Source organism: Sarcophilus harrisii, chromosome 2 (assembly GCF_902635505.1).
Source record: "Sarcophilus harrisii chromosome 2, mSarHar1.11, whole genome shotgun sequence".
Taxonomy (NCBI): domain Eukaryota; kingdom Metazoa; phylum Chordata; class Mammalia; order Dasyuromorphia; family Dasyuridae; genus Sarcophilus; species Sarcophilus harrisii.
This window is the reverse complement of record NC_045427.1, coordinates 480318888-480345721: the sequence shown is the minus strand read 5'-3', so window position 1 is coordinate 480345721 and position 26834 is coordinate 480318888. Positions and strand designations below refer to the sequence as shown.

General features: G+C 36.6%; 1 protein-coding gene across 6 annotated transcripts in view; it reads right to left on the bottom strand.

The window, feature by feature from the left end:
- PTPA (protein phosphatase 2 phosphatase activator) overlaps positions 1–26834 on the bottom strand; it is a 54125-nt gene that overhangs the window by 27042 nt on the left and 249 nt on the right. For 3 of the 6 annotated variants that reach the window (XM_031954788.1, XM_003757394.4, XM_031954791.1), the window contains exons 1-3: positions 26574–26815; positions 20375–20472; positions 18072–18158 (exon numbers count right to left, since the gene is read on the bottom strand). In XM_031954788.1, the coding sequence (XP_031810648.1) occupies positions 18072–18158; positions 20375–20472; positions 26574–26604 (216 nt within the window). In that variant the 5' untranslated portion in view covers positions 26605–26815. Of the gene's footprint in view, positions 1–18071; positions 18159–20374; positions 20473–26573; positions 26816–26834 lie in introns of those variants that run through there. The other 3 variants (XM_031954790.1, XM_023494298.2, XM_031954789.1) reach the window with 2 other exon arrangements.

Sequence of the window (26834 nt, the reverse complement as noted above, 5' to 3'; positions counted from 1 at the left end):
AAAAGCTAACAAAGGGTCTCAATAATGGAATGAAGAAAGCAGATGAGGCTAAATGTCAGACCCGGAGAAGTAAGTAGTAGACCAAAAATGGATTACTGAATCAAGCTAAAGCTAGCTAATCGAAATTTACCAAGATATGGGCAACACCAAAACTTAGGATAAAGAATGAATCAGCCGGAAGGGCAATTTCAGAGAACCAATGAGTTTATAGGAAGCTTGTGTGTGTGTGTGTGTGTGTGTGTGTGTGTGTGTGTGTGTGTGTGTGTATGAAGCAGTAATTTCCTTAGAAAGGTAGAAACAATCAAGGTGGTTTCTTCAGGATCCTCTGCATGAGAGTCAACATTAGTACACTCCTTGATAGGTACTAAGTCTCCTTCAAGAGTATATGCTTCATGATAAATGTGGAAATATGTCTAAAAGAACTGCACATGGTTAGTCTATAGTAGATTACTTGCTATCTTGGGGGAAGAGGAAAGGTGGGAAGGAAAAAAATTTGGAACACAAGGTTTTGCAGGGATGAATGTTGAAAACTATTTTTGCATGTATTTTGAAAAATAAAAGGTATTATTTTTTTAAGAAAAGAAAAAAAGAATATATACTTCAATAACCTAGTATTTTTCCCCATTGGATTTATGAAATAAAGGATACTTCCTGCTTCAACTAGCTTTGCAAACAAAAGAAATTTGGAACCTCTGAAACATGAGAAATTTCCCCCTATGTCTACTTGGGAAAATAAGGTACCTTCATAAGAAGTACTCCGAAGAATTGCTGCCTAGACCTCAATGCAGAGAACCAGATTACTGAAAGGGTCTGAAAACAAACCCCAATTCACCCCACACAATTCCACAGCACAAAGTAGGGCAGCTATTATAAACTGAAAAAGACCCAACAAAACACGGATTTTCTCTAGGCCTCTGGCTTTCTGAGAGCTAAAGGGGATTAAGGAAGAACAAAGTGATGACTGACTAGAACCCACTGGCTCAGCTAGGCTGAATAATTAAAGGGTCCCCATCTTTTCTGAGAACGTCTCTTTGAAAGGAGCAAATTGTCTATTGTCAGTTGTGGTTTGTCCTTCATTCTGAAAGAAGACCAATAATGAAGCCAAGACATCCAAGTGAATGGGAGGTAAGTGAGGGATGGCCATGCCAGGTCACCTGCCTTACTTTCCCCTTTGGAGTCATCTGGGTCCAGTAACCAGACATAGATAAGGACGAATAGAGGTGACCCTAGATGAAAAAGGAGACTTGGGCCTTTTTAAGCTAAGGTCTTTAACAGGTCTTGGTTTGACTGAGGCAATACCCATTCAATGATTAAGATTAGGTTAGATTTGAGACAAAGAATGGCCTCGTCCAAAAAAAAGTAAAATAAAATCTGGGCCAAAACAGAAACAACTGCAATTTACATTCACTTTGAGTCAATCAGGGCCCCAAAAATGACCAAATGGGACTTGTCTTGAAATCTATTGTTGACCAATCAATGAGAGCTAGAGTAATATGGATTGAAGACAGGGTCCCTGAGAAAGAAATCTAGCTGGTAAAACACAAGATACCCTAGAAGATTTCAGCAATCCAAAAAAAAAAAAAATTATAGTCCTTTGACCAGAGTACCAGCAGTAAGGGTATGATGAAGGAAAGAGAGGAAGGACTTGAGAGAGAGCTTTGTTGCCCAATTGACTGTCCTTTGTTCTCAAAGAGGACCATATCTGGAAGGGAATGACATGACAGGTGAGTTAAATTTAAGTGAGGGAGAGCTGTGCAAAAACACTAGCCTCACTTTGCCCTTCAGAGACATCTGGGTCTAGTGGCAAGATATAAATAGATTAAGATGACTGAGATGACTCCTACCTATTGTCAGGTTGCAGGGGCCCTCCTACCAAAAAGAACGGGTCCAGCTTTTCATTTCTCTTAAGCATTTTGCCAATTCTTCCCAGAACCAAAATTCAACCAACTAGGGGAGGTGGGAAAGGGAGAGAAGGGGGGAGGGTGTTAAGATAAAGGGAGATTAGGGAACATAAAGCATTCTTTAGTCATTCTACTCCATAGTTGTCAGCAGATAGTACAACAACCCACTCACTTGTCTGCCCTTAACTCAAAGTGAACTACACTGCCTGTTACATGTAGCAGCAAGGAACTTTACTTCTGGAGAGTAAGCAAAAACTCCCTCTGCCTCCCTACCTCTAGAATAGTCTCAATCAAAAAAAACATCAGAGCTAAGAGGAAAAAGCACCTAATACTGGAGTTAATCAAAACCATAAAGCATTTTGGTAACCAAGGATTTGCTTAAATAATTATAGTTTCTCTTTAATTAACTCTTTCTCCATCACTGATCTTAGCTCACATCTATATAACACTTAAAGATGTTTCATTTTTTAAATTATTTTATTTCTTCCAATTACCAAAAAAAATAATTTTTAACACTAATTTTTTAAAATTTTGAGTTCCTGTGAACAAATCCAACCATTCTGGAGAGCAATTTGGATCTATGCCCAAAAAGTTATCAAACTGTGCATACCCTTTAACCCAGCAGTATTACTACTGGACTTGTATCCCAAAGAGATCTTAAAAGAGGGAAAGGAACCTACATGTGCAAAAATGTTTGTGGCAGTCCTTTTTGTAGTTTGAAGCAAGGAACTGGAAATGGAATGAATGCCCATTAGTTGGAGAATGATATATTAATGTTATGGAATATTATTGTTCTATAAGAAACAATCAGCAAAATGTTTTCAGAGAGGTATGGAGAGATTTACATGAACTGATGCTGAATAAATGAGCAGAACCAGGAGATCATATTATACACAGCAACAACAAGACTATACGATGATTAATTCTGATGGATGTGGCTCTCTTCAACAATGAGAGGATTCAAACCAGTTCCACTTGTTCATTGATGAAGAGAGCCATCTACATCCACAGAGAAGACTGTGGGAACTGAGTGTGGACCACAAAATATAGTATTCTTGCATTCTCACTCTTTCTGTTATTGTTTGCTTGCATTTTTGTTTTCCTTCTCAGAGTTTTTTTTTCCTTTCTAGATCTGATTTTTCTTGTGCAGCACGATAACTGTATAAATATGTATACATACATTAGGTTTAACACATATTTTAACATATTTAACATTTATTAGACTACCAGCCATCTAGGGGATAGAGTAGGGGGAATGAGGGGAAAATTTAGAACAGAAAGTTTTGCAAGGATCAACATTGAAAAATCACCCATGCATATGTTTGTAAATAAAAAGCTATAATAATAAAAAATAAATAAATAAGTTCTGAATTCTCTCCCTTCCTCTGTTCCCTCTCCTGAATTGAAAAGGCAAGCAATTTGTTTTTTTGTTTTGTTTTGTTTTGTTTTTATTTAATAGCCTTTTATTTACAGGTTATATGAATGGGTAACTTTACAGCATTAACAATTAAGGCAAGAAAATAACAGTTTGGTCATGTATACTTATTGTGTATCTAATTTATATTTTAATATATTTAACATCTACTGGTCATCCTGCCATCTGGGGGAGGGGGTAGAGGGTAAGAGGTGAAAAATTGGAACAAGAGTTTTGGCAATTGTTAATGCTGTAAAGTTACTCATACATATAACCTGTAAATAAAAGGCTATTAAATTAAAAAAAAAAAAACAATTAAGGCAAGCAATTTGATAAAGATTATACATGTACAATCATGCAAAACATATTTCCATATAATTATATTGTGAAAGAAAATACAAAAAAATGAAAAAAATAAAGAAAATTTTTAAAAACTATACTTCAATCTGCTTCAAGTTCTTTCCCTAAAGGAAGACTTCATTTTTCATCATAAGTCTTTCAGAACTGTCTTGACTCATTGTACTGTAAGGATACCTAAGTCATTCACAGATGATCATCATAAAATATTGCTATTATTGTTTACAATGTTCTCCTGGCTTTTCCCTTTTGTTTTGTTTCTTCGTTCACAACATGATTAATGTGGAAATATGTTTATATGATTGCACATGTATAACCTATATCAGGTTGCTTGCTGTCTTAAGGAGAGGGAATGGGAGTAAAAATTTAGAACTCAATTTTTTTTTCTTTTTTTTAAAAACTTATTCAGTTTTGCCTCTTCACCTCAGGGTTTGAAATCTGGCTCAGCACAGAAGCTTCACTATCACAATTCCAACACAGTGCTGTGTCTAGTTTGGCCTCAGGAGACATTCATTAGTGTTTGAATACAGGAAATCTTCACACAATCCAAGCAGTCAGAAAGTACATATTCAACATTCCCTATAGAAAGAGCCTGTCTTAGAAATTGAAAACTGAGTGAATGCCATCAATTGGAGAATGGCTGAATAAGTTATGGAATATGAATGTTATGGAATATTGTTGTTCTATAAGAAACGATTAGCAGTATGATTCCAGAAAGTCCTGGAGAGACTTACATGAATTGATGCTAAGTGAAGTAAGCAGAATAAGATTACTGTACATGGCAACAACAAGCTTATATTATACATGTTGATCAATTCTAAAGGACATGGCTCTTTTCAACAATGAATTGATTCAGGCCATATCAACACCCAGAGAGAAGACCATGGGAAATGAGTGTGGATCACAACATAGTATTTTCACTCTTTTTGTTGTCTGTTTGCATTTTGTTTTCTTTCTTATTTGAATATATAGAATAGAATATATTGAATATATATAGAACTGATTTGTTTCATCTCATTGTTGAAGAGAGTCATATCCATTAGAACTGACCATCATATGGTATTGTTGTTAAAATATATAATGATCTCCTGGTCCTGCTCTTTTCACTCATCATCAGTTCATATAAGTCTCTCCAGGCCTTTCTGAAATCATCTTGTTGGTCATTTCTTATAGAACAATAATATTCCATAACATTCATATACCACAATTTATTCAGCCATTTTCCAGTTGATGGGCATCCATTCAGTTTCCAGTTTCTAAACCACTACAAAGAGGGCTGCCACAAACATTCTTGCACATATAGGTCCCTTTCCCTTCTTTAAGCTTTCTTTGGGATTTAAGCCCAGTAGTAACACTGCTGGATCAAAGGAATGCACAGTTTGATAACTTTTTGACCATAGTTCCAAATCACTCTCCAGAATGGCTGGATGTACTCACAATTACACCAACAATTTATCAGTGTCCCAGTTTTCCCACATCCCCTCCAACACTCACCATTATCGTTTCCTGTCATCCTAGTCAATCTGAAAAGTGTGTAGTAGTATTTCAGAGTTGTCTTAATTTGCATTTCTCTGATTGATAGTGATTTAGAGCACCTTTTCATATGACTAGAAATAGTTTCAATTTCTTCATCTGAAAATTGTCTATTCATATCCTTTGACCATTTATCAATTGGAGAATGCCTTGATTTTTTATAAATTAGAGCAATTCTCTTTTTTTGGAAGTAAGGCCTTTGTCAGAACCTTTGAATGTAAAAATGTTTTCCCAGTTTATTTACCTTCTAATCTTGTCTGCATTAATTTTGTTTGTACAAAAGTTTTTCAATTTGATATAATCAAAATTTTCTATTTTGTGATCAATAATGATCTGTAGTTCTTCTTTGGTCACAAATTCCTTCCTCCTCCACAGGTCTGAGAGGTAAACTGTCCTATGTTCTTCTAATTTATTTATAATATCATTCTTTATGCCTAGATCATGAACCCATTTTGATCTTATCTTGGTATACAGTGTTAAGTGCCTAGTTTCTGCCATACTAATTTCCAATTTTCCCAGCGGTTTTAGTCAAATAGTAAATTCTTATTCCAAAAGCTGGGGTCTTTTGGGTTTGTCAAACACAAGATTATTAGTTATTGACTATTTTGTCCTTTGAACTTAACCTATTCCACTGATCAACTAGTCTATTTCTTAGCCAATACCAAATGGTTTTGGTAACCACTGCTTTATAATATAGTTTTAGATCTGGTACAGCTAGGCCACCTTCGTTTGATTTTTTTTTCCATTAGTTCCCTTGAAAGTGTTGACCTTTTGTTCTTCCAGATGAATTTTGTTATTTTCTAGGTCATTAAAATAGTTTTTTGGGAGTCTGATTGGTATAACACTAAATAAATAGATTAGGTTAGTATTGTCATCTTTATTATATTCCCTCGCCCTTTATATCCCAAGGAGATACTAAAGAAGGGAAAGGGACCTGTATGTGCCAAAATGTTTGTGGCAGCCCTGTTTGTAGTAGCTAAAAACTGGAAAATGAATGGACGCCCATCAATTGGAGAATGTTTGGATAAATTGTGGTATATGAATGTTATGGAATATTATTGTTCCGTAAGAAATGACCAGCAGGATGAATACAGAGAGGCTTGGAGAGACTTACATGAACTGATGCTAAGTGAAATGAGCAGAACCAAGAGATCATTATATACGTCAACAACGATACTGTATGAAGATGTAATCTGATGGAAGTGTATTTCTTTGACAAAGAGACTTAATTCAGTTTCAATTGATCAATGATGGACAGAAGCAGCTACACCCAAAGAAAAAACACTGGGAAATGAATGTAAACTGTTTGCGTTTTTGTTTTTCTTCCCGGGTTATTTTTACCTTCTGAATCCAATTCTCCCTGTGCAACAAGAAAATTGTTTGGTTCTGCACACATCCATTGTATCTAGGATATACTACAACATATTCAACATATATAGGACTACTTGCCATCTAGGGGAGGGGGTGGAGGGTGGGAGGGAAAAATCGAAACAGAAGTGAGTGCCAGGGATAATGTTGTACCTGGGTACCTGGGTAATGTACCTGGCATGGGTTCTGTCAATAAAAAGTTATTATAATTTTTAAAATATATATATTCCCTCACCCTATCCAAGAGCATTTAATACTTTTCCAATTGGTTAAATCTGACTTTATTTGTGTGGAAAGTGTTTTAGATTCCCAGATATTTTATACTATTGGCAGTTACTTTAAGTGGAATTTCTCTTTGTAACTCTAACTGTTGGATTTTATTAGTGATATATAAGAATGCTGATGATTTATGTGGGTTTTATTTTATATCCTGCAACTTTTGTTAAAGTTGTGGATTATTTCTAATAATTTTTTAGGTGATTCTCTGGGGTTCTCTAAGTATACCATCATATCATCTGCAAAGAGTGATAATTTGGTTTCCTCATTACCTACTCTAATTCCTTTAATCTCTTTCTCAACTCTTATTGCCAAAGTTAGCATCTCTAATACAATATTGAATAGTAATGGTGATAGTGGGCAACCTTGTTTCACTCCTGATCTTATTGGTTCCAGTTTATCCCCATTACATATGATGCTTACTGAGGTTTTAAATAGATGCTACTAATTATTTTAAGGAAAAGTCCATTTATTCCTATACTCTCAAGTGTTTTTAATAGGAATGGATGTTGGATTTTATCAAATGCTTTCTCTGCATCTATTAAGATGATCATATGGCTTTTGTTAATTTGGTTATTGATATAGTCAATTATGCTAATAGTTTTCCTAACATTGAACTAGCCCTGTATTCCTGGTATAAATCCTACTTGGTCACGGTGTATTATGCTAGGGATGATTTTCTGTAATCTTTTTGCTAATATTTTATTTAAGATTTTAGCATCAATATTCATTAGGGAAATTGGTCTATAATTTTCTTTCTTTGTTTTCAACCTAGCTGGTTTAGGTATCAGTATCATGTCTGTGTCATAAAAGTAATTTTGTCTTTCATTCCTTATTTTTTCAAATAGTTTATATAACATTGGTGTTAATTGTTCTTTAAATGTTTGGTAGAATTCACATGAAATCCATCTGGTCCTGGGGATTTTTTCCTTAGAAAGTTGATTAATAGCTTGTTCTATTTCTTTTTCTAAAATGGGACTATTTAAGCAATTTACTTCCTCTGTTAATCTGGGAAGCCTATATTTTTGAAGGTAGTCATCCATTTCACTTAGTTATCAAATTATTGGCATAAAGTTGAGCAAAGTAACTCCTAATTATTGCTCTAATTTCTCTTCACCCGTGGAAAGTTCTCCCTTTTCATTTTTAAGACTAACAACTTGATTTTCCTCTTTCCTTCTTCTAATCAGATTTACCAAAGGTTGACCTATTTTATTGGTTTTTTCATAAAATCAACTCTTAGTTTTATTTATTAATTCAATAGTTTTTTTTTTTTTACTTTCAATTTTATCAATTTCTCCTTTTAATTTTAGAACTTCAAGTTTAGTATGTGATTGGGGGTTTTTAATTTGGTCTTTTTCTACCTGTTTTAAGTTGCAAGCCCAATTCATTGATCTCTTTCTCTGTATTATTCAAGTAAGCCTCTAGAGATATAAAATTTCCTCTTATTACCTCTTTGGCTGCATCCCACAAATTTTGGCATGTTGTCTCATTGTTGTCATTCTCTTGGGTGAAATTATTAATTATGTCTATGATTTGCTGTTTCATCCATTCATTCTTCAGGATAAGATTATTTCGTTTCCAATTACTTTTTGGTCTATTTACCCCTAGCTTTTTGTTGAATGTAGTTTTTATTACATCTTGATCTGAAAAGAATGCATTTACTATTTCTGCCTTTCTGCGCTTAATTTTGAGGTCTTTATATCCTAATATATGGTCAATTTTTGTATAAGTTCCATGAACTGCTGAAAATAAAGTATACTCCTTTCTGTCTCCCTTCAGTTTTCTCTAAAGATCTATCATACCTAACTTTTCTAATATTCTATTTACCTCTTTAACTTATTTCTTATTTGTTTTGTAGTTTGATTTATCTAGTTCTGACAGTGCAAGTTTGAGATCTCCCACTATTATAGTTTTGCTGTCTATTTCTTCTTGCAACTCTCTTAATTTCTCCTTTAGGAAGTTAGATGCTATACCACTCGGTGCATATATGTTTAGTACTGATATTGCTTCATTGTCTATGCTACCCTTTAGCAAGATAGTTTCTTTCCTTATCTCTTTTAATTAGATCAATTTTTGCTTTTGCTTGATCTAAGATAAGGATGGTACCACTGCTTTTTTGACTTCACCTGAGGCCTAACAGATTCTGCTCCAGCCTTTTACCTTTACTCTGTACGTATCTTCATGCTTTAAATGTGTTTCCTGTACAACATATTGTAGGGTTCTGGCTTTTGACCCAGTCTGCTATCCACCTCCGCTTTATGAAAGAGTTCATCCCTTTCACATTTACAGTTAAAATGACTAATTCTGTATTTCTTGCCATCTTATTATCCCCAGATTAGGCTTTTCTTTTTCTTGCCCCCCTTAATCCCCTTCTGAGTATTAAATTTATGGGCACCACTTGCCTCACGCAGCCCTCCTTCTTTAGAATCCCTCCCATCCCTTTGAATCCATTCCTCTTTCTTACACCTTTCCCTTATTACTCTTTTCCTTTTCCCTTTTCCTCTCCCACTTTTTAATGAGGTGAGAGACGTTTCTCTGTAAACCAAATATGTCAGTTATTTTCTCTTTGAGCCAAATCTATTGAGAGTAAGATTCACACAATGTTCCTCCCCCTCCCTAAATTCTCTTAGATATGATAGGTTTATTTTGCCTCTTTGTGGAATGTAGTTTCCTTCTTTTTATCTCCCCTTTTCCCTTTTTCTAATACTATCCCCTTTCCATTTCTACTTCCCTTTTTTTATATCAGTAAAATCAAATTACACATGTACTCTTTATGTATGTCCATAATAGAAATACAGTTCTCAAGAGTTCTTTTTACCTTTTTCTGCTTCTCTTGAGTCCTAGTTGGAGGTCAAATTTTTTGTTTAGCTCTGGTTTTTTCATTAGAAATAAATGGAATTCACCTGTTTCATTAAATGTCCATCTTCTTCCCTGGAAGAAAATGCTCAGCTTAGCTGGGTAGTTTATTCTTGGCTGCATTCCAAGTTATTTTGCCTTTCGGAATATCAGATTCCAGGCCCTTCGATCCTTTAATGTGGAAGCAGCTAGATCCTGAATGATCCTTATTGTGGCTCCTCGGTATTTAAATTGTTTTTTTCTGGCTGCTTATAATATTTTTTCCTTAGTCTGATAGTTCTGAAATTTAGCCAGAATATTCCTTGGAGTTTTTATTTTAAGGTCTGTTTCAGACGGTGTTCTGGAATTCTTTCAATGCCTATTTTATCTTCTAATTCTATTACCTCTGGGCAATTCTCTTTGATGATTTCCTATAAAATAGTGTCTAGGCTCTTTTTTTCATCATAATTTTCAGGAAGTCCAATAATCCTCATTTTATCTCTCCTAGATCTATTTACCAGGTCTGTTGTTTTTCCAAGTAGATATCTAACTTTTTTTCTATTTTTTTCTTTTTTTTTTTTTTGGTTTTGCTTGACTGATTCTTGATGTCTTAACGAATCATTCATTTCTATTTGTTCAGTTCTGATTTTTAATGAGTTATTTTCTTCATTAGCTTTTTATACTTTTTGTATATGTCCAATTGAGTTTTTAAGTGAATTGCTTTGCTTTATGGAATTTTTTTCCATTTCACTAATTTTTTTTAAATGAGTTATTTTCTTTTTCCAATTCACAAATTTTAGTTTTCTGGGAATTCTTTACCTTTTCCAGTTCACATTTCAGGAAGTTGTTTTCTTTTTCCACTTTATCAAATTTTTCTCTTTCCTTTCCCTATTTTTCTTCTAGCTCTCTTTTAATACCTTTTATAATTTCTTCTAGGAAAGCCTTGTGTGATAGGGAACAAGTTATATCCTCCTTTGAGTTTTTGTCTGGAGACTGTCTGCTATTAGGCTCCTCATGGTTGAAAACCTGCTCTCTTTCTGTATAGAAACTATCAATGGTTAGTGTATGCTTGATTTTTTTACTCATTTTTTTAAAAAAAGCCCTTAGGGTCTATCCTCAGGACAAGGAGGTTACCAGCTTCCTCTGCAGAACAGGGATAGATATATGGACAGTAGCTGTATTGCAAACAGGCTGCTAAGAGCTGTGGAGATGCAGAAATGCTCTGGGAAGAGCAGCCACACTGTGGAAGTACTACTGCCCTGAGAAGAGCCCTGCTGAGCTGTGCAGATCAGTGGCTGCTCTGGGACAAGCAGCTTAGCAGCTAAAGTGTCACTGCTAAAGGCAGAACCCGGCTGTGCAGATCAGGCTATCCTGGGAAGAACACCAGCCTGGAAGTGTTTCTGCCCTGGGAAGCGCGGTGGAAGTTCTATTGCCTCTGGCAGAGCCCTCTTGCTGTGCAGATTTGTGTTGGCCCCAGGCAAAAGCCCCGCTGCTGCAGAATGGGGCTGCACAGCTGTGCTGTGGTCTATGCTGAGTCACTTCCAGTGTTGGGTGGGCGTAGCCAGATCCTGTTATATTCTGGCGTTTTTTGGAGTACACTCTACCTTTGGCTTTAACTTATCAGCTGATCTACTGCTCTGCAACTAAAGCAGAGCAGTCAACCTGTGGTGGAGTCTTGCTGCAAATTTTCCACCCACAAGACCACCCCCGCCCCGTCCACTCAGTATGCTGGCCTCTGGTTCTGCCTCCCTGCTTGCGCTGGCCTGCTCCCACAGATCAGGACAAACCTTTTCTGGCAATCATCCAGATCTTCCAGATTATCTTCGGCTGGTAATGTGTTGTACTCTCAATATTTGTGGATTTCATCAGTCAAGCACTATTTCTGAGGCTGAATTTGGTAATTAGTAGTGAGGGTAGAAGGGAAGCTTAGAATGACGCGTGTGTCTCCTCCACCATCTTGGCTCCTTGCTCCCTACTTTGTTACTTTGTACAAAGTACATTTCACTTTCATCAGCTCAGATTTTTCTGAAATCATCTGCTCACTATTTCTTATAGCACAATAATCCTCCATCATACATCATACACCACAATTTATTCAGCCATTTCCCAACTGATGGGCTGACTTTTGATTTCCAACTTTTTGCCCCCAAAAAGGAGCTGTTATAAATATTATTGTATATATAAGTCCTTTTCCTTTTTGTTATTTATCTCTTTGAGGATATAAACCTAATAGTGGTATTGTAAGGTCAAAGGATATATATGACTTTATAGTCCTATGGGCATAATTACAAATTTTTCTACATGATGGGAGTGTGAAATGGTATTCCCTTTAATGTATAAAATTATCACTCTGAAATTCTGTTCCCTTTGATTCCTGGCATCCCAGACACCAGAGAGTCTATGAAAGAGAGCATATCCTCCTGGCTGGCCTTTTTTAAGGCAAATCATTCCATTGATACCCTTTTCAGGAAATTTCACATTCCAGATGCCTTCAAAAGTGATGTCCCATTCAATTGGAGATCTAGTCCTGAGGACTTTGGCTTTCTTTTCAGCCTGAAACTGGAGCCTCAAGATTCCCTATTACAGGGCAATTTTAAACTCATTTCTTTGCAGAATGTCCAAAATAGGACTATGCCCCTTGGTATAACTGCCTCATGGGATCCTGCCCACTGAGAAGACATTATTTTCTCAGTGCTAGCCTCCATTTCCCTAATAGGACTTTGCCATTGTGAAGTCAGTCTCTTAGCAAAGACTTCTTATCCAACAATAAACTTCCATTTTTACCATCTAAAACTCTTTGGGTACATAAATTCTTTCACGAAGTACTTGTACCTCTGACCAAAAAGGGATTTCCACAATTCTCTGACTGCCACTAGAACCCCATCATACATAATGGTTGAATCCATTCACAACCCCACCAATAGTACATTAATGTCTCATTTTTCCTACATCCCCTCCAACATTTATCATTTTCCTTTTCTGTCCTATTAGTCAATCTAATAGCTATGTGGTACTTCAGAACTGTTTTAACTTCCATTTCTCAAATCAATACTGAGAGCATTTTTTCATATACCTATAGAAAGCTTTAATTATTTCATTTGAAAACCTGGAGAATATTTTTTATAAATCTGACTCAGTTTTCTATATGTTTGAGAAATGAGGCCTCTATCAGAGAAACTTGAGGGTTCATGATTTAGACATAGTGATATTGTAAGCAAGTTAGAATCACAAAATAGTCTACTTCTCAGATCTGTGGAGAAGGAAGGAATTTATAGAGTACATTATGGAATGCAAAATGGATAATTTTGATTATATTAAATTAAAAAGGCTTTATAAAACAAAACCAACAGACAATATTAAAAGGAAAGCAATAAACGGGAAAAAAAATTTATGCCCAAGAGTTCTGATAAAAGCCTCATTTCTAAAATATAGAGAACTGACTCAACTTTATAAGAATACAAGCCATAGGGCAGCTAGGTGACACAGCCTTGAAGTCAGGAGGACCTGAGTTCAAATCTGAACTCAGACACTTAACACTTCCTAGCTGTGTGACCCTGGGCAAGTCACTTAACCCCAGCAAAAAAAGAAAAAAAAATACAAGCCATTCTCCAATTGATAAATGGTCAAAGGATATGAACAAACAATTTTCAGGTGAAAAAACTAAAACCACTTCTAAGTATATGAAAAAATGCTCTAAATCACTATTGATCAGAGAAATGCAAATTAAGATAACTCCGAGGTACCACTATACACCTCTCAGATTGGCTAAGATGACAGAAAAAAATAACGAATACATTGTTGGTAGAGTTGTAAATTGATTCAACCATTCTGAAGAACAATTTGGAACTATGCCCAAAGGGCTGTCAAATTGTTCATACTCTTTGATCCAGCAGTGTCTCTACAGGCCTGTACCCCAAAGAGATCACAAAAAGGGGGAAAGGGACCCACATGTGCAAAAATGTTTCTGGCAGCCCTTTTTGTAGTGATTAGAAACTGGAAATTAAATGGATGCCCATAAATTGGAGAATGGCTAAATAAGTTATAATATATGAATGTTATGGAATATTATTGTTCTATTAAAAAAAAAAAAAAAAAAACAGCAATCAGCAAGATGATTTCAGAGAAGCCTGGAGAGACTTACATGGACTGATGCTGAGTGAAGTGAGTAGAACCAGGAGAATATTGTACACAGCAACAGCAAGATTATATAATGATCAATTCTAATGGATGTGGATCTTTTCAACAGCAAAGCAATTCAAGCCAGTTCCAATAGTCTTGTGAGAGCCATCTACACCCAGAGAGAAGACTGTGGAAACTGCATGTGGATCACAACATAGTATTCTCACTTTTTTTGCTGTTATTTCTTTGCATTTTTTTCCTCATTTTTTTCCTTTTTGATCTGATTTTTCTTGTGCAACATGATAATTGTAGAAATAACTATAGAAGAAGTGCACATGTTTAACATATATTGGAGGGGAAGGAGTGAGGAAAGGGAGGGAGAAAAACATTTGGAACACAAGATTTTGCAAGGGTGAATGTTGAAACCTATCTATGAATAGGTTTCATTAGATCAATAGATAAGAAAACTTCTCTATGAATAAAAATAAGCAAAAACTGAGAAACTTGCTTCAACTTCTTTTTCACTATTCTTGCTAATTGTATTTTCGCTTTTTATTCTATTCTTCTCTATTCACCTGTCCCTCCTCAAATGAAACTCAAAATTTTATTTTAAAAATATTGAAAACTGTCTTTAGATGTAATTGAAAAAAAATAAAATACTATTTAAACATAAATAACAATGTTCTCCTGGTTCTGCTCACTTCACACTCACTTCTCATCAGTTCATCTAAATCCTTCCAGGTTCTTCTGAAACTATATTGCTCATCATTTCTTGTAACACAATAATATTCCATCAAAACCATATATAACTTGTTTAACCAATTTCCCAATTTATGGGCACCCCCTCAATTTCCAACTCTCTGCCACCCCCCCAAAAAAAGCTTCTATAAATAAATATTTTTGTACATAAAGATCCTTTCTCTTTAAAAAAAAAATCATTATTTGAGCTATAGTTCCAAATCGCTCTCCAGAATGGCTAGATCAATTCACACCACCACCAACAATGCATTAGTGTCCCAGTTTTTCTACATTCCTTAAAACATTTGTCATTTTCCTTATCTGCATATCAGTCAATTTGATATAGGTGTGAGGTGGTAACTCAGAATTGTTTTTTTTTTATTTCATTAGTATTTTATTTTTCCAATTACATGTAAAGATAGAATCTTATAAAAATAAATGTTGAAAACTATGTTCCAGTTTTTTTTTTTCTCCCTTCCTCTTACCTCCCCCCCAACCCAAGACAGCAAACAATCTGATTTAGGTTATATATATATATATATATATATATATATATATATATATATATACACACACACACATACATATATATACATATACATACACACACACACACACAATCATTTTTAAACATATTTCCGTATTAGTCATATTGTAAAAGAAAAATCAGAACAAAAGGGAAAAGCCATAAGAAAAAAAAAGCAAACCAAAAAAAGGTGAAAATAGTATGCTTCAATCTGCTTCAGTCTCCATAGTTCTCTCCTCAGAGTTGTTTTATCTTTAATCAATAGTGAGCATTTTTATGACTATAAATAGCTTTCATTTCTTCTTCTGAAAACTGCTTGTTCAGATCCTTTGATCATTTATCAACTGAGGAGGACTCTTATTCTTATAAGCTTGAGGCCTTTATCAGAAAAAAATTTTTTGTAAGATTCCAGTTTTTTATTCTGGAGAGCAATCTGGAATTATATCCAAAAAGTTATCAAACTGTGCATACCCTTTGATCCAGCAATGCTACTACTGGGCTTATTTATACCCCAAAGAGATACTAAAGAAGGGAAAGGCACATAAAGACCCCTATATGTGCCAAAATGTTTGTGGCAGACCTGTTTATAGTGGCTAGAAACTAGAAAATGAATGAATGCCCATCAATTGGAGAATGGCTGGGTAAATTGTGTTATATGAATGTTATGGAATATTATTGCTCTGTAAGAAATGACCAGCAGGATGAATACAGAGAGGCTTGGAGAGACTTACATGAACTGATGCTAAGTGAAATGAGCAGAACCAGGAGATCATTATATACTTCAACAATGATACTGTATGAAGATCTATTCTGATGGAAGTGAATTTTTTTGACAAAGAGACCTAACTCGGTTTCAATTGATCAATGATAGACAGAAGCAGCTACACCCAAAGAAAGCACACTGGGAAGTGAATGTAAACTGTTTGCATTTTTGTTTTTCTTCTTGGGTTATTTCTACCTTCTTAGTCCAATTCTCCCTGTGCAACAAGAGAACTGTTCGGTTCTGCACACATATATTTTATCTAGGATATACTGCGACATATTTAACATATATAGGACTGCTTGCCATCTAGGGGAGAGGGAGAGGGGAAAAATCAGAACAGAAGTAAGTGCAAGGGATAATGTTGTAAAAAATTACCCTGGCATGGGTTCTCTCAATAAAAAGTTATTATAATTAAAAATTTTAAAATAAACCTTCAAAAAAAAAAAAAAGATTCCAGTTTTTAATCCACTCTGCTATCCATTTCACTTTTATAGATGAGTTCATCCAATTCATAGGTTTGATTATTCTGTATTTCTCTTTTTCCTTTTCTTTCTGTTTCTTTGTCCCCACCTTTCATCTTGTCCCTCTTCAAAAATGTTCTCCCCCAATCCACCTCCCTTTTATCAGCCCCATTCCCTTCTCTTATCCCCTTTTCCTTCCTATTTCCCTGTAGAATAAGACTGATTTCTATACCCAATTGAGTTGGCATGTTATGTGAGATAAGTTGCCTTCATTTTTTCTTCTCTCTCTTCTCCAGCCTTTTTCTTGACTTTTAACTTTATTTTAAAGTTGGACTCTGCTCTTGGGGTTGAGGGGGCATGTCGCAAGCTTCCAGTTTTTCATGTTGTTGTTTTCAGGGTTTATAAGTTTTTAGTTCTTCCAAAATAGTATAATTTAAGAAGAGATGTATGTAGTTACTGCTCTCCTGACCTGTGCTCTGGTATATGAGCATCCATAAGCTCTTTTTTCAACCATGGAACTGTGACCAGGGTCTCTGTTCCTATTAGTGCTCTTCCTCCACTCTAGGATTAAGATCTGGAACTGCATATGTACAACACAACAAAATCTAGCATCAAAAGCCAACAGAGCATCCCTTGTAATTTCCTTCTATAACTAGTTATTAGGACACTCCCCTTTACTCTCTGTGGGCTGAGAGCTCCAGAAGCTTCCATCCCCTTTACTTAAGTTGCCTCTAAGGCCTGCTCCTGGTTTTCCAGGGTATTACTCTCACCCTAGTAAGATAGACCTTTCTACTGACCTACTGACCAAGTTGCCTTGTGTAGAAAATTGTTTCACCCCTTTTGCTAGCTCTGCTGCTCCAGAATTATTCTGAAGCAATATTTCTAAAGCTGCATTGAGGGGAATTTGGGAGAGCTCAGAAGAGATTCTGCCTTTACTCCACTATCTTGGCTCTGCCTTCCACTTTAAGATTTATAAAACAAGTTCCTCATAGTTATGGCGACAGAAAGAAACACAACTGTTATTCTTTAGCTTTCACAGATGAGGAAACCAAGATTGAAGGAAGTAACTTACCCAAAATCATATGACAATTAAAGGAGAAAGTGTGGTGATATCAAATCCCCTTTCCCCCAAAGTAATAACTATGTCAAAAGATATTGGTTTGTCAAGAAGGCACAACCCCTAGGCGTAAAGGAGTTTGGATGAGATAAAGAAGGAGAATAAAACAATTCAAACACTATTCCACATGGCTCACTGTCAGGGCAGTTGGCCTAAGTCTTCTCAAGCTATGTCAAAAGATCTATACAAATCGCAAAGTGATTCAATACTTAGGAATCAAGGACATTTTATGGTATAATCAAACTTCTTATTCCTCTCCCAGTAATAAGAAACTTATTTAATCTGCAGAATAGGTGGCAAAACTAAATACTTTTTACTAGTATTATCCAACACAGACTAAGGCTGTAGATGCAAAATTGGTTATTAACCAATAAAGCAGTTAAAACTCAGCTTTGGCCTTAATGTTCCAGGACATGATGAAAAACGTCCTGGGGAAACTTGGAGTAAAGGTATCAGAAGGTCAAGACCCAACCAATGTAATATAATTTAAAAATCTCTGGGGCAAAACAGCTTATAGGATTCTAATATCTAATATATTAGCTATAAAAAAAAAAAGTTTATATAATCAGCAAATAGAAAAAGCACTTTCCCACTCCAACTTCCTTCCCCACCCCCTAACCCCAAAACTACCCTCAAACTGGCATAGAAGTTGTTTTCTCCTACCTCAGAAACTTTATATTCACAGGTCAATTTCTTGCCCTTAACTCCTTCATTTAAGGTGAGGATGAAACCAATGTAATCTGCATATGCCTGCAGAGAAAGAGAGAGATAGAATCAGCCCTATCACCATGAACTTAACAAGAAAGCTTCTGAGGTTTTCTCAGTTCTAACTATTCTGCATACATCACACCAAAATGCTCCAACGCTCTTAAGCCCTGGTTGTAGAGAATAAAATAGCATCTAAAGTCAATCTCCCATCTATTCCTATCCACCCCCGTCTGCCAAACTCCCAACTCTAGGTTCTCTGCAAATACAAATTCCTTCAATTGACACTTTTGGGCAAACATGAATCACTCAAAGACACACATTCACATGACCCTTTATCCCAACCCAGGCCCTCCAACAACTGTACGTTTTTCATTTTAGCCCATTCCATAAAGGATAAATGAGGCAAAGCTACTTTCACCGAGGGTGAGAAGCAGTCTCCTGTTGTCATCAAACCAATAACAGGTTCCTCTTCACACATATCCCAAATTTCTGGCTATGTTCCTCATGTTACCCCAAATCTAAAGGTAAAACTACCACAGGGATAAGCAACCTCTGAAATGCCTAATATTAAGAAGTTCCAGAAAAAATTACTAAAGGTAGTCTGCCTACTGCCTGACCCTTTGGCACATTTTTCTCCCACTCTCTTCCCTCACCACCCAGATGATGAGATGCTTCTTCAGAAGCACTCTGAACTAACAAATAATTATCATCTAGAAAGGCATGTTCCTGTAACAGGATCCTCTTTGGTCAATAATAAAAGAAAAAAATCTGGACAAAATCTACAAGCCAGAGTCAGGTAGATTTCTATAAAAACTCCCCCAAAGACTTCCTTCCTCAAGAAACACCATGGATTCAATTTCTGAACATACAGCAAACTAAGAATTAAGTGCTAAGGCAAAAACTAAATATAAAGAAAGCTATCATACTAGATTGTACCCGGAGAATCTTCTAAGTGCTGATGTAATAAGAATTCAAATCTAAAAAATACAGAGGGAAATAAGGGAAACAAACAAAAAAGAAGAAGATGCATAGCATCATCAGTCTGGAAGACTTTCTCTGATCCACACATCTCTGGAACTTCTGCCACAGAAATGAGGACATGTTTGTAAATACGATGTCTGTGGGGTCCTTCCATTAATTTTGTTCTACACTCAAAAAATAATCTTGAAGCCAATTCAAGCCCCTAATATCCTACTCCAAATCTATTTAATGTAACCCATGGGAGAATAAGAGTCAGTATGTGACAAAAGTCAAACAACTTACTTCTGGTGCCCAAAAAAATGAATTCTTGACTTCATCCCCACAGATAGCTTTACTGGGCAAAACACAATTACAAGAAAAATAGATAATCATTACATCTCCACAAAAAGCTAGTGATTGACAATCAACACTAGCAAAAACAACTGTTCCTCTTCTCTTCTAATCCACAAAAACATAACATTATTTGCTTCTCAACCAAAATCTCCAGAGACTTGACAGTTGAAGAAGGTTCATCCTGTTCCAGAAAATGAGGCAATTCAGCTACTTAAAAAGAGGGAAATGAATTTAGGTGTTGAGGAAGTCTACCAAATGGCTTAATTAAAATTTTAATTTCAGGTTTATATTCAGGACTACTTTTCAAAACTCCAAAAAGAAAGCAAAGAACTAAATTTATGTTTTGGGTGCCCAGTCCTTCATCATTTAGCTTCTCATACAGTAATACAGCAAATTAAGCAAAATGCAAGTATATTAATGGCTTACAAGAACCAGGACAGATTTCCAAGTCCCAATCCCAAAACATCTTCTACAGAAATTTATGCATCTGAATACTTTTCTTGTAGAAGATAAAATAATGGTTTGTTTCCCAATGTTTAGGGCAGCTAGGTAGCTCAAAAGATAGAAGCACCACATCTGAATTCAGAATGTTCACTTTGTAAGTTCAGATTCCACCCCAGATACTTTCAAGCTGGATGACTCTGGGCAAGTCATTTAACTCTGAGTTTGCCTCAGTTCTTCATCTGGAGAAGGAAATGGGGAACCACTCCAGTATCTCTGCCAAGAAAATCTCAAATGGGGTCACAAGAAGTTAATGTTAAGATAGTCCAAATTCCAGGCAAGTAAGGTTGGCACCTGGATTCCCTAATCCTCACTGCACAGAAGCCCCTGGTCACAAAGAAGAATGATTTATTGGAACAAAATCACAGCACCATTCCAGTTCTGACCCTACCATAGCTTCCAAAACATGAAATATTTCCCCCACCAACCCAGCCCACTTGTACCTGAGACCGTTTCCACTTGCCCATGTCAGGAACTGTATTTATCTCCTTCTTTGGAATCATGAAGTTATGAGTAGTAGGAGAAGTCTCCTCCAAAGAGTCTGAATGAAAAAAAAGAAAAAGAAAATAGCTTCTGAATCAAGTCAGATTCTTTCTCTAGTCTTGATACTTCTTAATCTTAACTCCCCAAATATGAACCTGGACACCTATTCTCAAATCTAAGGGGAAAACTTCATCAAAAATAAGCCAATGATGTTTTCCCTTTGGATTTCTTCACAAGAAAGTATACAATATAGATTGTTCAATTTATGACTGACACATACAAAAGATCATCACTTACTTTTGGCTCCTCTCAGTAAACCATCGCAAATAAACCACCATGGGAAACAAAGTGGCTTCTAAAGAATCTATGGATTCAAAAGTCAAGAATGGGAAGAAGCTATAAAAAAATAGAAATAGCTTAAGAGAGGTAATCTGGACAAGCTTCTAGGTAGGACTGATATGTCTATTTTAGTGATCCTTTGCCAAAAAATACCTTCTTCCACATATCCTGATATTCCCTTCCATTTTGTTTTACTTTCTGAAATTTTATCACTTAAAAGAACTCTCTGAGTTAATAAGCTTTCCCTTGAAAAATGGAATCATCTCTGAAAAAAAAGTCAGTCACATTGGCATTTATTAGTCTAATTCAATTCTTTTTTTTCTAATACACAAATTGAGATCTATTAAACTGAAGAAAAGTTTTATTTGAAGTGTAGGCAATTTAGTAGTTTTAGAACATTCAAGGTGATAGGACAAACCTGAGTTGGGGATGGGGGAGTATAAAGGCACTGATTGGTTGAAGACCTAATGATGGCAAATGAGAAAATGCCACATTTGATCTATACTTTTTTTTTTTTACAATGGGCACTGCTATCTGAAATATGGACCCTTGCTCCCAAGACCTACAATTAAACTAGTGTTATTAGCAATGAACTATTAATTTCAACAATTTTACTCTCTGAAGTAAATAAATTAATATCTGTTAAGTCTAAGAACTTATCTGTAGAGGGCCAGAACTCTGAAAAGGTATATGAATCAAGGACAGCAGGGTGCTTATAGTTAAGCACTTACTCAATGTGAGATAATGGTTCTCTAAACATAAATATAATGTGACATGATGATGTAATGGTTGCACATGCTCAGTTGCTGTAGTGATATAATTGTACTGAAGTATTTAAGGGCTGGGAAGACTGGGAACAGGCCTCTCAGCCACAGACACAGAAAAGACTCCAGACTTCAGATTCTAGACTCTATCTTTGACCAGCCTGGTGGTGGCTCTCCTGCCTTCATCACTTCTCCACCTAAAGACCAAGGCCTGTCAGAGATCTTCCAGAAAGCAGTTCTGGACATTACACCTATCAACATTTACAACATCATTTCTATGGTAAAGTACTAGTCAAGTTCCAAAATAAAACTCAATATAGTATTTAATGGGACACTGATCCCTTAATTAAGAGAAATTCCTAAAGCAACCTGGGCTTGTCATTCTTGGGTAGCCCTGGGATAAGCATCATCATAACACATACAAAAGTGACATCTGGACATGCAATAACAAAAAGCAGGCCTTAAAATGAGCATTAAAATGCAAGTACATCACTATTTCAAAGTCCGACTCTTTTTATACAGCAAATTAACTGTTTGGACATGTATACATATATTGTATTTAACTTATACTTTAACACATTTAACATGTATTGGTCAACCTGACATCTGGGGAAAGGGGTGAGAGGAAGGAGGGAAAAAGTTGGAACAAAAGGATTTGCAACTGTCAATGCTGAAAAATTATCTATGCATATATCTTGTAAATAAAAAGCTATAAAAAAAATGCAAGTACATGAAAAATGTCATACTGAATCCAGTTCAGCATACCTGGTCCAGGAATCAATCAATACTTATAGACACTGAAGATACAAATGCAAAAGTAAAATAGTCCCTATCTTGAAGAAACTTACATTCTATTAGAATATTCACAAATGAGTAACTACAAGCTGTGTACAAAGTAAATACAAACTTCTGGGAAAGATACACTAATTGTGAGAAACAAGAACTTCTTAAAATGGGCACTTGAACTCAGCTTTGAAGGGAGCTAATATTTACAAAATGTGAGGTGAAGAAAAAAAATTTAGGCATGGGAATCAGCCTGTTCAAAGACATAAAATTAAGAGATAATGATGTAATATTACATCAAACAGCAGATATGCCAATTTAACTACAGCACTGAATACCTGATAAGGAGTAATGTGTAATCGTCATCAAAAGGGCTTTAAAGACCAAACAACACCTAACATTGTATACCAAGATAAGGTCAAAATGGGTTCATGATCTAGACATAAAGAATGACATAAAACAAATTGAAAGAACATAGGATAGTTTACCTCTCAGATTTGTGGAGGAGAGAGAAATTTGTGACCAAAGAAGAACTAGAGTTCATTATTGATCATAAAATAGATAATTTTGATTATATTAAGTTAAAAAGGTTTTGTACAAACAAACTAATGCAGATAAGATTAGAAGGGAAGCAATAAACTGGGAAAACATTTTATATTCAAGGGTTCTGATAAAGGCCTCATTTCTAAAATATAGAGAGAATTGATTCAAATTTATAAGAATTCATTCTTATATTCTCCAATTGATAAATGGTCCAAGGATATGAACACACAATTTTCAGATGAAGAAATTGAAACTACTTCTAGCCATATGAAAAGGTGCTCCAAATCACTACTGATCAGAGAAATACAAATTAAAACAACTATGCGATACCACTACACATCTCTCAGATTGGCTAAGATGACAGGAAAAGATAATGAGTGTTGGAGGGGATGTGGATAAACTGGGACACTGATGCATTGTTGGTGGAGTTGTGAACAGATCCAACCATTCTGGAGAGCAATTTGAAACTATGCCCAAAAAGTTATCAAACTGTACATATCCTTTGATCCAGCAGTGTTACTACTGGGCTTATATCTCAAAGAGATCTAAAAGGAAGAAAAGGGACCCACAGGTGCAAAAACATTTGTGGCAGCCCTTTTTGTAGTGGCTAGAAACTGAAAAGTGAGTGTATGTTCATCAATTGGAGAATGGCTGAATAAGTTATGGTATATGAATGCTATGGAATATTATTGTTCTGTAAGAAACAACCAGCAGGATGATTTCAGAGAGACCTGGAGAGAATTACATGAACTAATGTAAGTGAAATGAGCAGAACCAGGAGATAATATTATACACAGCAACAAGAACACTATACAATGATCAATTCTGATGGACATGGCTCTCCTCAACAATGAGATGATTCAAACCAGTTCTAATTGTTCAGTGATGAAAAGAACCATCTACACCCAAAGAGAGATCTGTGGGAACAAAGTGTGGAATACAACATAGCATTTTCAATCTTTCTGTTGTTATTTGCTTACATTTTGTTTTCTTTCTCATTTTTTTTTCCTTCTTGATCTGATTTTTCTCGTGCATCAAGATAACTGTATAAATATGTATACATATATTTGATTTAACATATTTTTAACATATTTAACATGTATTGGATTACCTGCCATCTAGGGAAGGGGGTGGAGGGAAGGAGGGAAAATTTGGAACAGAAGATTTTGCAAGGATCAATGTTGAAAAATTACCCATGCATTTTGTAAATAAGAAGCTTTAATTAAAAAAAAAAAAAAAAAAAAGACCAAATGGTATCCTAAAGGCAACAGGAAACCACTGAACTTCACCAACAGAGAAGTGACAGTCAGATGTTCACTTTAGGAATATTGTTTTGAAAGAATGTATGAAAGAAAATAACAGAGAAACTAACTAGGAAGTTATTGCAACATGGTAGGCAAATGGAAAGGACCTAGACTAGGGTATTTGTGGTATGAATAAACAAAAAAAAAAATTTCACAAATGTTGAATAGATATAATGGTTTAATTAATACGTGGCAACTGGAAGGGGGGAAGGAAGGAAGGTGAGTATTAATAGCAGTAGTTAATTGCATCAGGAGCTAACATTTATACAGTATTTTAATACTTTATAAGTGTTTTACATATAGAAGTACATACAGAGATGTCCCTAGGTATTCTGGCCAGAATTTGAACTTGGGTCTTACTGACTCCAAGTAAAGGATACTATGCATTGTGTCACTTACGTTACCTCAAGTAGTTAACAAAGATGAGGATGAGAAGATTTTTCTTACAAACTTATTGTATAATCAGCCATCTGAAATTGGGTTGTTTTAATATTATGGGAAGCTTCTCTCAAATGCTTTAAAACTACAAGAGTGTATCATGCCATGGAAAAGGCCCAAGTCATTAGGGCGGGACAGGTTGAATTCCAGCAAAAAGAGCAAAGTAGCTTTTACAAATGTCATAGTATCATTTCTCACATTTATTTGTTCAACATCAGGTGGCCCCTTTCACAGATCTAACCAAATTCCACTCTAGATGACTGGCCTATTGCTTCCTCTGCCCCAAAATGCCCAACCCTGGAAAACCTTCCATTTCTGGATAATGAGCTTGTCCATTAAAATCTCAGGCTAACTGCCAAAAAGTAGGAGAGTTTTCCACAACATGTCAGGGTTAGGAAAAACTTGGGTCTTAGCAAGTCCAGAAGACATCACTAATTTTGGGCTTGGAAAACTACTTTATATATCAGGATCATACTTCTATTAAATAAAGGATAAGACTTAGGAGATACTCTAAAATTCCTTTGAGCTTTAAAATTTTGTAATTCTTCTCTCCTCATAACTTTTCATCATTAATATAACTAGTTTCCTCCAGTCAATTCTCTGAACAAAATTCATTATTTCCTCCCTTCTATCCAGCCTTCTTCCTCCAGCTAACCAAATCTTCAAATTCTATAAACCCACTCTAAAATGTCTTTCTCTAGGGCATCTTAACTTTTTCTACTTGAGACTGTCTTTTATCTGAGAAATTTTTACATGATCCTAGATATATAAAATAGATATCCAAATCAAAAATTTACTGATAACAAATCATGCCACATTCAGTAATGAAATGGAGTCTCAAACCCATAGTTTAAGAAGCTAGGCTCTTAGATCATTTTCTTCCTGTCACTCAACTCTTCCCCCTTTAACACCCCATCTTCTTCAAAGTCACCAAATTCCTCTTTTACCTCCTCAGATAGCTTCATCCCTCATTATTCTCTTCTAAATCCCCAGATCCTTTCTATTTGGCCTTCCAAGTAAACAAATCTTCCCCTCATCTCACAAAGTCACAGGATTTCAAGCTGGAAACTTAAAAGGTGGCCCAATTCCATTTTACAGATAAGAAAACAAGTTCAAAGAAGCTAAGCAATTTTGTCAATCATATAAGTAGTAGAATCAGGATTGGAACTCAGATCCTCAATCTAGGTCCTAATTTAGCCTTCTCCTCCAACCTGTAATCCTGCCTGGAACCACCTGCCCCTCATCCCCTCAGTCCCTGGGCCTCCTCCATCTCCTCAATCCTTGGGCCTCCTGTCTCCCATCCCCTTAGTCCCTAAGTCTCCTCCTGCCCCACCCCCATTTCCAGTCCTTGAGCTCCTCAATCCCTTCAGTACTTGGGCCTTTCTGTCCTCCAATCCCCTCAGTCCCTGGACCTCCTCTTACCGCCGCGCCCCCCCCCCCCATTCCCTCACAGTCCTTAGGCAGCCTCCCCATCCCCTCAGTCCCTGGGCCTCCTGTCGCCCCATCCCCCTCAGCCTTTGGGCCTTCTCCATTCCCTCAGTCCTGGAACTCTCTGCCCCCCTCATTCCCTCGGTCCCTGGGCCTCCTCCATTCCCTGAGTCCCTGGGCCTCTTCTGCCCCCTTTCCCCTCAGTCTCTGGACCTCCTCTATTCCTTCAGGCCCTGGGCCCCTTTCCTCCCCCCATCTCCTCGGTCCCTGGGCCTCTTCTGCCCCCTTTCCCCTCAGTCTCTGGGCCTCCTCTATTCCTTCAGGCCCTGGGCCCCTTTCCTCCCCCCATCTCCTCGGTGCCTGGGCCTCTTCTGCCCCCTTTCCCCTCAGTCAGAATTCTTTCTGCCTCGCTATTTCTTCAGTCACTCGGTGCTCCCTTTGGCTCCCATCCCCTCAGGCTGGCATGGCCCTCGGTTTCTCCCCCTCATCGAAGGGCTGACCCCCAGCCTACTCCCGGGGCTCCTCACCGCCCCGAATGCCCGGCCAGGCCCAAGCCCTACCTGAAGGCGGCTGCCGACCGCTCTCTGCCATCTTCTTCCCTGAGCTGGTCTGTCCACTGGCCCGCCGATGTCACCTCTCACCTTTCCCCTTTGCCTCCCCTGTTGGCTCCACCCTGGCGGAAAGGGAAGAATTTACTGAAAAGGAACCGGCACCCGCCCGCTATAACCGAAAACCGCGACCGAGCGTCACCCGGCCTGAGACGCCCGCCATGTTGATGCGGAGCGCTTGGGAAGTGCCTCCACCAATGGGCGGGCTCACGG